The sequence below is a fragment of the Arachis ipaensis genome, chromosome B10 (assembly GCF_000816755.2).
Source record: "Arachis ipaensis cultivar K30076 chromosome B10, Araip1.1, whole genome shotgun sequence".
Classification (NCBI taxonomy): Eukaryota; Viridiplantae; Streptophyta; class Magnoliopsida; order Fabales; family Fabaceae; genus Arachis; species Arachis ipaensis.
In genome coordinates this window covers 109,634,128-109,644,109 of record NC_029794.2, presented here as the reverse complement: position 1 = coordinate 109,644,109, position 9,982 = coordinate 109,634,128, and the positions used below count along the sequence as shown (strand labels likewise).

The following is a 9,982-nucleotide window of genomic DNA, read 5'->3' as shown; positions in this document are numbered from 1 at the left end:
TTAATTTGTATATTATTACTTAACAATTTTCACTTATGAAACTATCAACTACTTAATATTAAGATTTAGTTAATGAGAATCATGATATTAATATTTTTTCCTAAGTCTTGTTATTAATTATAATTAAAAAAAAGCTGTAAATAAATTTATTAGGGGTGGCAAACAGGTTGAAACTTGTCGGACTGGCTCGCGTATCTCAAAGAAAAAAAAAGACATGTTGGACTAGAAATTTAAGTCCTCTATAATAGAAGAAACTCACCGAACCCACACTGCCTAATTCACAAATTCACGGGTTTTGCTAGGGCGAGACGGACTTTTGATTTTAAGATGATAATTGAATTTAGAACTTTTGTGTTTTTATTTGGAATGTTTGTTCATTTTACTTTGAGTTGGACAATATTTAATCATACATTTTAGACAATGTTTGTTTTGTTTAAACAATATTGATTTTATTTTTTTGTTTTAAAAAACTTGATTAATCATTATGTATATTAGATATTTAGAATTATAAATACTTTTTAATGTTTGTGAATCTAAAAATTATAATTTTTTTATGTCTTTAGAAATTATAAATTTATTGAAATACTCATGAAATTATATAATTTTTTATTATAATGGTTTAATAATTTTTCAAAAAGCGAAAAAGAGCCTGCCAAACTGCCATTAAGTAGGACGGGATAGAAATTTAGGACCATTTCAATAGACAGAAAGGGGGACTAGCCCGCCAAATAGTGACCTTTTGGTGGGACAGAATGGGGCGGGGTAGGCATGCCCACTTGCCACCCCTAAAATTTATTTTCTTATTGAATGTTAATTTTGTTGTGAAATTCTATATTTCATTTAAAAATGTAGTATAATTGAGTCTAATTCCTACATTTTGAAATGAATTTACTCGAAAAATTTAAAATGTAAATCACATTTTTTTTTTACAAAATTTTTTTATTAACATAATTAGTGGTGCTTACTTGAATAATTATATTTAGATTCTAATCATATTAAAGTCAACCTATTTTATTGTTTTATGCCTTTAAAAAATTCACAAGACTCACATAAAAATGTAACAAGTTATATATTTTACTAATAATGTACGTCAGTTATTGATCTTTTAATATATAAAATAGTAAAAAACTTAAATATGTATGTTATTTTTTAAAAACATTAAAAAGATACAAATTTAAAATTGACCTTAAACATAAAAATTTGTATTAAAAATAGCTTATAAATAAATTATTTTATAATTAATTTTTTAATCATAAAAATATTTATTTTTAAAAAAAAGTGATAAAAAAATTTTTATTATAGAAAAAATTAAATAAATTTTTTTTAATATCATGATTTAAAATTTATGCAAATTAATGACTTATTCATCTTGGTGATATACTCGTTAACCTTTATTGAGATTGAAATATAATATTCTTATTTAGTCATATTTATGATATGTTATCATATTAGTATATTACTTTTAGTGGTAAAATTTTTACTGTTATTAAAAATAATTATTCATTTTTTTTAAATATTAATATCTAAAATTAATAAATTAAACAAATAATTTATTATCATACACTCAATTATAGTTTACAATTAAATACTATTTAAATTTATAAATATAAATGTTAAAATTTGTAATAATGGTTTGATTTATATCCAATTAATTGAAATTCAAATGGTTTTTGTTTAATCATTGATTTCTTCTAGTTCACTACTAGAAAACTAGTTATTACAGACGGATATTTCCGACGAATTTTATCCGACGGAAATACAGACGAAATTTCAGAGGAATTTTTTGTTGGAAAATAAAAAAAATGAATTAGCATAAATTACAAACAGAAAAGAAAATCTGTCGATAATTCTGTCAGAAAAATTAATTTTTTTCGTGGGAAATGGTTCTGTAATTAAATGGACAAAAACGGTGCGTTTTAAATTATTACAGACGGAAAAATTCGTCTGTAATTTAAAAATTTTTGTCGGTAATATTGACTTAAACCTAAACGCTACTTCTATACCTCGAGCTCCACAGTTACACTCCAAACGAGTTTCACAAGCAGCTTCAGACTCCATTCACACTCCAAATCTTGCTCCTCAGCGCCACATTCTTCCATCACCGCTGTTCCATAACCACAGTCATCCACCGCATTCTTCCATCATCAACACCTTTGGGACTTCCATCACTCTCGTCGTTGTCAATCATCACTCTCGGTAAACCTAACTCTACTTTTATGAGTATAAATTTTAATCCTCCTTCAGTGACTTTTTCTTCTCTTCAAACCCAACATCAATGGTGACTATATTTTCTTCCAGTTAGTTTAATTGCTGCTTGATTTCATTTCCGATTTGGGATTAAGCTAGGGTTTGATTTTGTGATTTATTTGGTTGCTGTGATGAATTTTTTATTTAATCAAAGCATTTCGAATGATGCATGTAAGCTGTTTGATGAAAAGCCTCAGAATGGTGTTTTGGTACTAGTTCTGCTAGTGCTTGTCAATGGTTTTGTTTCAGGTTGGTTCTTGAATGTGTTGATCTTTATTTTCTTTCTTTTTTTTCTTAGTGAAATCTTAGTTTAGACCGAGACAAGAATTAAATATTGCTCATTTGGAAGAACTTTAGCCGCTTGCATTTCTAATGTCACAGATCTGGACTAACATTCCTATTATTCCATCAATTTATTGTCTGGTCAATTTATTATATATTTTGCTGGATCTGATAAGAATTCATTATACATTGTTAAAGTAGATGCTGTTTATGGATCATGGATGTCTTAAACATAAAAAAATTATTGATCTATTTCTGTCCTTATTGTTTGTTTATAATGCGAGAGTGTGAGTGAGAAAAGTTGACCCGTGTTGTGGCTGTGATGAGAGTTTGTGAGTGCGCGTTGGTTTTGAAAGTTGGGTGGAAATGAAAATGGGAAGAAGCTGCAGTTGCCAGTTGTAAACTTTTGAGGAGGATATAGCTGCACTTAGTATTTGCCGTGTGGGAGTGGGACCCTTCATCCCTCAGGCTCAGACTCAATGCTTATTTTTCTTGTGCTCTATTACTTTTTCTAGTTTAAATATATTTGTTATTTGATACTATTAATGAAATATTTCTAAGAAATATGAAAAATGATAATGCACTTCTAAGAAATTAAGAATTGCAATATTCTCTAGAAAATAATCTATTATTAGAGGCAACAAAAAAATTAGTAGGTTTTTCATAATCTTTCCAAGAATACTCAACCCATATTATTCTTTTAAATTTGAATAATTGATAGAAAATATAATAAATAAATAATTAAAATTTGGTTAATTAACAAATAATATAATACTTTTAGTAAGGTTCTTTAAAGATAAAGTAAAGATAATCCTTGAGAAGAAATTAAACGGAATTTTTGATGAGATATGTGCTTGATTGATGATGATGAAGTTGCTGAATTTTTGTTCTTATTATGCAGATTTTAATGTTTGTCTTCATAAAAATAGTTTATTTTTCTCATTATTAAACGGAAACATTCTTCTATCTTATTTTAATAAGACAAACCAGATATATTTAGTTTTAAACGGAAACATTCTTCTATCTTGTTATGTGCTTTCTAATAAGAAAACATACTTGCTCTCCTATTTGCAGGATTATATTGATTAGAATATCTTAGCTATGCAAAGTGATTTCTGAAGAATCAATTTGTTTCATCACAAAACAAATATTGCAAATTATAGATAGTAATGTTCATTGACTGTTATTGCCATCTATATTTGTGTGTTTTAATAGAATTTAGATTTCATAATATGAAAGGGAATGGGGAATCTCTTGTTTGTATAAGGATCTGGTTTGGTTATCCGCTGGAATTCCATGTTTAAGGACTTGGTCCATGGCATTTTTCAATTACGTAAGTTGTCAACCAAACTTATAACTACTTTAGGAACTCCAATGTAGTGATTGGTCATGTCGTCCTCTTACAGAAGAGCAGATAACATATGCAGCTATGGATGCTCATTGCTTGGTTGAAATATTTAACGTCTTCAATTCAAAAGTTGCCAATACAGGTTTGTATGCTTGAAAATTTTATACCACTAAATCTGCACCTGTGTATAATGTCTAGCATGTCATCGTGTTGCATTTCTTTTTGTTGTCATAGTATTTAAAATTTCATGGTTATTGATTGAGCATTTGCTCACTAGAGTTTTGGAAATGTTTCGAAAATGTTTCAATTATGTGTTTGTGGTTTTTTGTCTAGTGCTATTTTAAATCTATCTTCTTGCATCCTCCTTTTTTCATTTGATCCCTCTAGTTTTTTGTTACTTAATAGCTAAAGATTTATCACATGTTCAGTATTTGGCTTAATATACTTGATAAAACTTTCATGTGGGTAGTCAATTAGGAATGCTTGACTTGCTCTGGTCCCACAAATAAGTATTATTGCATGAAATACTTAGGATTTGTATAGCATCCCTGGAATCAAAGGTTCACGATATAATCAAATTGACCATCATTTTCCATTATAGAACAAAGCAAATTCTTACAAAGCACAATCCTCTATCAAATTTTTAATTGTGAAAGAGTTGTTGAAGTTAGATGGCAGAGGAATACAAAGATATATTGAAGATTCCTTGATTTATAATGATAGATACTAATAAGAAATTGTTAGGGATAGTATGGGATGCTTGATGTTGTATTTAAAGAGAGTGGTTCTTCCCACTTAACAGCTGATTTTTAAGGTGTGAGTTCTCACTTTCCTTAAGTACTTAACAGAAATCAAATTAATATTCTAATTTGGCCACATATATTTTGCTCAAATATGGACCTTTCATATGACTGTTTTTGTTTCTTATATCCATCCACTTTATATGTATAGAAACCTTTTTCATTATATTGCTCTGGATACATTCATTTATAATCTTTTTATTCTAGAAATATGAACTGTTCTCCATCCATGAGGCTTATACATATATTTTTTTGTCATGTTTTTTAAATTGTCACTGCAGGAGATTTTCTTCTCAAGACAACCACATTGTCTAACACAATGGAAAATATATCTGTTTTTAGCCTAACATGTTTTAAATTCTCTTCAACTTTTAGCCTCACCTAACATGTTTTACAATTTAACTTAGACTACTCACTTGTGCTGTGTTTTTAGATCCTTAAAGATAGACGGTTGAATGAGACTGCCATTCTTGGTGTCCCTGTGAAAGCCACAATCAAAGAGGTATTTTTGTAAAAAGCAAATCCTGATAGATTATTCACAAGCTTAATATTTAGTTTGCTACATTAAAATAAATTTGGTGGAAGCTGAAGCTGAAGCTTAATATTTTAAATTCTGCACTACTATAACATGTTTTTAGCCTCACCTAACTGTTTTTAGCCTAACATGTTTTAAATTCTCTTCAACTTTTTGCTTGGATTTCAGGTTAGTGCAATTCTTGTATTATAAACTTCATTGATTTCTAGGATATTGTATGATAAAAGAAATATTGCTTATGTTGTGTTGTTGCTTTTATTGCATTGAAAACATTGATATGGTTAAATATTGATAGGGTGTTGTATGAGAGATGAAATGTTACTTGTGTTGGATGATTTATAGGTACTAAAAATATCGAATTCGTAAGATATGTCTTGGCACCATCGAGTGTGGATGTATGATAGGTTGAATCCAACAAGAGGGGGTATTAAACCTGAGTTTTATGACAAGGTTGAGGAGTTTATAGAAATGATTAGTAAGTTAGATGTTGTGAAGTCAGAAGGAAAGTGTAGATGCCCATGTATTAAGTGTAGATGCACAAATTATAAAGAGCTGAACATTATTAAGATGCATTTGTGGGAAAATAGGAACATACAGGATCCAAAAAGAGGTAACAATGAATCATGAACTGGAGTTATTTTCTTGTATCCAAAAAGAGCTTAATACTGGGTTATTTTCTTGTCTTATCTTATATTATAGTATCTTTTTTATGTGCAGAGCCATTTTCTTATTGATGACGATGATGAGGAGTTTTTTTGGAAGGCTTTTAAATATAGGACAAGTAAGCGATTTAGCCAAATGATGTCGGATATTCGTGAGGGTGTGGATACAACCCACGAATGGCTAATTCCTGCTTACAAAAAGGTGTTGGAAAAGTACTGGGAAATGGATGAGAAATGGAAAAATATAAGGAAAAAAGCGAGGGAGAATCGAGCGTCACTCTTAGGTGGTTCTGTCCATTGCGGTGGTTCTATTCCACTGAGCTCAACTATAGAGAGGATGGTAACATAATTTAAGTGGCTTTAGATCTTATTTAATAGACATTTATTTATATAAAAATTTTTTATTCTGTGTTTATGTGAAACAGAAGAAGCAGTTAGACCGTACACCAACTCATGAGGAAGTCTTCAAGGAAACCCACACACTTAAAAGTGACAAGTCTAAATGGGTGGACAAACGCTCTCAAGACACTCATGTGAGATATAGTATAAATATTAAGTAGATAGATTTTTCACTACTACTATTTAGTTTCTTCTCTGTTACTTATTATTATTAGTAGTAGTTGTGTTTTTTAACTTTGTTTTTTATAACAGAATTACATCCAAAAACCAGAGTTATAGTACCTTTGTTTTTTAACATTTCAAGCAAAATAAAACTCTAATTTCTTCCAGATCTGAGCAAAGAAACATGTGTTTTAATTTACATATCTGAAAAAGATGGATTCACTGTTCCTTTTGCTGCATTTTCAGTGAGATGTTGCAGTAATTCATGAATATAAGAATATTGAAGAATGTGAAACTAACTATGCATGAATATAAGAATATTGAATTGGCTCACCTAATTATAGATTATTATATATATATATATATATAGAGAGAGAGAGAGAGAGATTCTAATCAATGAGTATTTGATATGTTAATGAATTGAGTTTTTGTGTGGCAAACAAATGCTGTTAAAAACCTTTTTTGTGTGTGGCAAACAAATGCTGTTAATAATGCATGCCACCTAATTGGGATATTTTCAGCTGTTTGATGTCTTGATTTATGTCATTTATTCTTCTACTTTAGTTAATTGTTCCTTTCGCCAATTGTTCCTGTTGCTATCTTGTGAGAATATTATTTTGTATTTTGTAATGAGAATCATGAATATTTTAGAGCTTATTCTATCTGAATTATTGGGAAAGGATGAAAATTTGTTGGTATTTTTTCTTTTGATAATAATCATTGTGCAACAGGAGAAGTTTATAAAAAAGTTAGCAGAAGTTCAGGCCCAACATGTCGAGGCTCAAGCACAAGGAATGGAGCTACCACCAATTGATGAAGACTTGATTTGGGAGGAAGTGTGTGGTGGGCAAAAGAAGAATCGAGTTTACGGAAAAGGAGCATTCTTTTCTAGCTCTATTAAGTCTAGAATCACTTCTGCCAACTCTGTATCTGGAAGAGCATCTACAAATCAAAATTCTGTTCCTGATTTGCGAGAACAGATTCATAATCTCAATGAAGAGCTTTTTCAACGTGTTACTCAACAAACAGATGAGTGTATTAGTAAGTTGTTAGATACACGCTTGGCTCTTTTGGAAAAGACTCAAAAGAAGTTAGAAAAGTTAGAACGGGCAATTGGAAAGGCCAAGAAGGAAAAGCTGAAAACAGAAGAGATGGAATGAGGCTTATGTTAGCTATTACAAGAAGGTTAGAGCGTCAAGTAGTTCCACTACTGCTCCACCGCCACTGCCACTGCCGCCACCTTCAATCTCTTCGGATGAAGACTATGATGATGATGGGGATGAAGATGACACTGAGGACTATAGTTGATAAATTTAGTATGGTTGAACAATATACTAAGGATTATAGTTGATAATACACTTTGTTTATGTCTTGAATTATATTGACTTGCTTGTTTATAATACTTTTCTTTTAGCTTTATAATATGATGAATTTGTTTATTTTTTGTAATATTATAAATATTTGAATACTAATTAGATAAAAAATTGTAATTATTAAATTTATATTATTTTGTATAAAACAGGTTTATTTTACAATGAAAAAATCTAAAAAAATTCCATTTTATCTTACTGACAGATTTACAGACAGATTTTCTGTCTGTAATCTAAAAAAAATTACAGACGGAAAATTCGTCTGAAAATCCGTCGGAAAGTTCATCGTCTTCAGGAAATGGATGGAAAATTTACAAAGGGAAAATCCGTTGGTAACTGGTAAAAATCTGTCGGTAATTTTCCGATGGAAAAAATCCGTCGGTAAATAATTTCCAACAAGGCTTTTACAGAGGGACAAAATTCGTCGGTAATTCCGTCGGTAACCAAAAATTCGTCTGTAATATAAACCAAATCTGTCTATAAATCTGTCTTTATTAAGTCATTTTCTAGTAGTGGTTTAATTTTTTTTCCTAATACCAACTGAATTTAATGTAACATGATTTTAATTTGTGAAACTTATGAGTTGATTAATTTAAGAAACAAAGAAGGGGAGTGATAGAGGGAAATTGATGTATATGAAATAGAAAACAATTTTTTAATAATGATGATGATATGTTTAGTTAACCTAATAAAATGGCTTCGCTTAAAAGTTATGCATTCAGCCATTCACACATCTACCTTTTTTCTCACATTAGTCACATGGGTCATGGATAAATAGGACATTGTGTGCGTGTATATACTTGTCAACTATAAAACCTGTTGCAAATTCACCGTGAACTCTTGCCTTTCACGTACACTCAAAATAGTTTATCAAGATTTTGACCGTTCACATTAATTTATGTTATATCTCTATGGTCAAAATGAGAGGAACATCACATTCCATTTAGTACATTGTCATACCAGAACAGCTTCCTATTCTATTTGCTTCATACTTTTTAAAATTATTAGGTCTATGACAATGATAGGATGAGGCTAGCAATCGACTTGGTTAGCAACGAATTCAATATGAAGAAGTCAGAAGTTATGGATAAGGCACATGCATATATGAAAGATATACTACAAAAATAGTCACGACTGCAAAAAGATTGAAGTTTCTTTTTTATTTTCATGGCATTTTATATTTGCTGAGACACATCATATTCTGTTATGCATTTTTTAGCTTAAGTCGTTCTTTTAATATAGGATATTTTATTCTCTAATTGAACCTACTGTTGAGTAATTTGATGTTTATTTCTGTGCTTAATAAAAGAATTAATATCATTTAACTTTAATTTTTAACTTTTAAGATAAATCCAAAGATATACTTTTATGCATTACATAATTTAAAAGATACTTATTATATAGCTATCTAATAATATTCTGAACTTAAAGTAACTGTTGTTTCTGGATAGTATTCAAATGACGAACATAATAATAAGAAGATTCACATTCGATTATGAATATCAATCTCATCCTGAACATATAATATCATTTTTTCTAAAAATGTAAAACCAAGCAATAAAGTATAGTTTAATTAATGTGTACATTGAAATAAATGTGAATTGTATATAGTAGCAGTCACATGTGGAATTGCAATGGCTACCTTTTATCTTAATGTACCATATTACACTACGATTTAAATATGTAAATTATTAGTTAAAAAACTTAGTGCTATTTTTTTATTAATTTAGTTTGAAATAATAAATTTTGATATTATTTTTTAGAATTATTGAATATTACCCATTTTTTTTTATTTTTTAACTCTATCGATTTATTGACCGATTTAATTTTTAAGATTGATAAAAATCCAAAGTGTGCCAAGTATCGTACCAAGAACCAAAAAAAATGTGTGCTAAGTAGTAAAGTCCAAATAAAAAAAGCATATTCAAAAGAAGTGTTATGGAAACAACTGATTTTAATAACTATAGGATAATTATACTACAAATTTAGTTAAAATGGTATTTTAAATTGGTATGTGTAACCCATACCATGATGCATATATCTCATATTTTCTTGTCACTGCTATCAATATATAACATATGTTGTAAGACTTTTCTGCAGTTGTTTCCACAAATTTACGTTCTGCTATTTATTTATTTATTTTCTAAAAAAATTGAGAAAATGTTTGAAAAAATACA

General features: G+C 29.2%; 1 protein-coding gene across 2 annotated transcripts; it reads left to right on the top strand.

Annotated features, from left to right (window-relative positions):
- On the top strand, positions 2,014–7,831 carry LOC107622942. 2 transcript variants are annotated; one of them, XM_016325022.2, is made up of 6 exons: positions 2,014–2,196; positions 3,936–4,019; positions 5,111–5,179; positions 5,930–6,214; positions 6,300–6,407; positions 7,167–7,831. In XM_016325022.2, exons 2-6 carry the CDS (start codon positions 3,951–3,953, stop codon positions 7,593–7,595), a joined length of 960 nt encoding a protein of 319 aa, XP_016180508.1. In that variant the 5' UTR covers positions 2,014–2,196; positions 3,936–3,950; the 3' UTR covers positions 7,596–7,831. The 2 variants fall into 2 exon arrangements, with proteins under 2 accessions (XP_016180508.1, XP_020968885.1); XM_021113226.1 differs by having other exon boundaries at positions 3,910–4,019.

Coding starts and splice junctions, on each gene's coding strand:
- LOC107622942 (XM_016325022.2), top strand. CDS start 3,951: ATGCAGCTATGGATGCTCATTGCTTGGTTGAAATATTTAACGTCTTCA. Junction 4,020..5,110: donor TTCAAAAGTTGCCAATACAG/GTTTGTATGCTT, acceptor CTGTGTTTTTAG/ATCCTTAAAGATAGACGGTT. Junction 6,408..7,166: donor AACGCTCTCAAGACACTCAT/GTGAGATATAGT, acceptor ATTGTGCAACAG/GAGAAGTTTATAAAAAAGTT.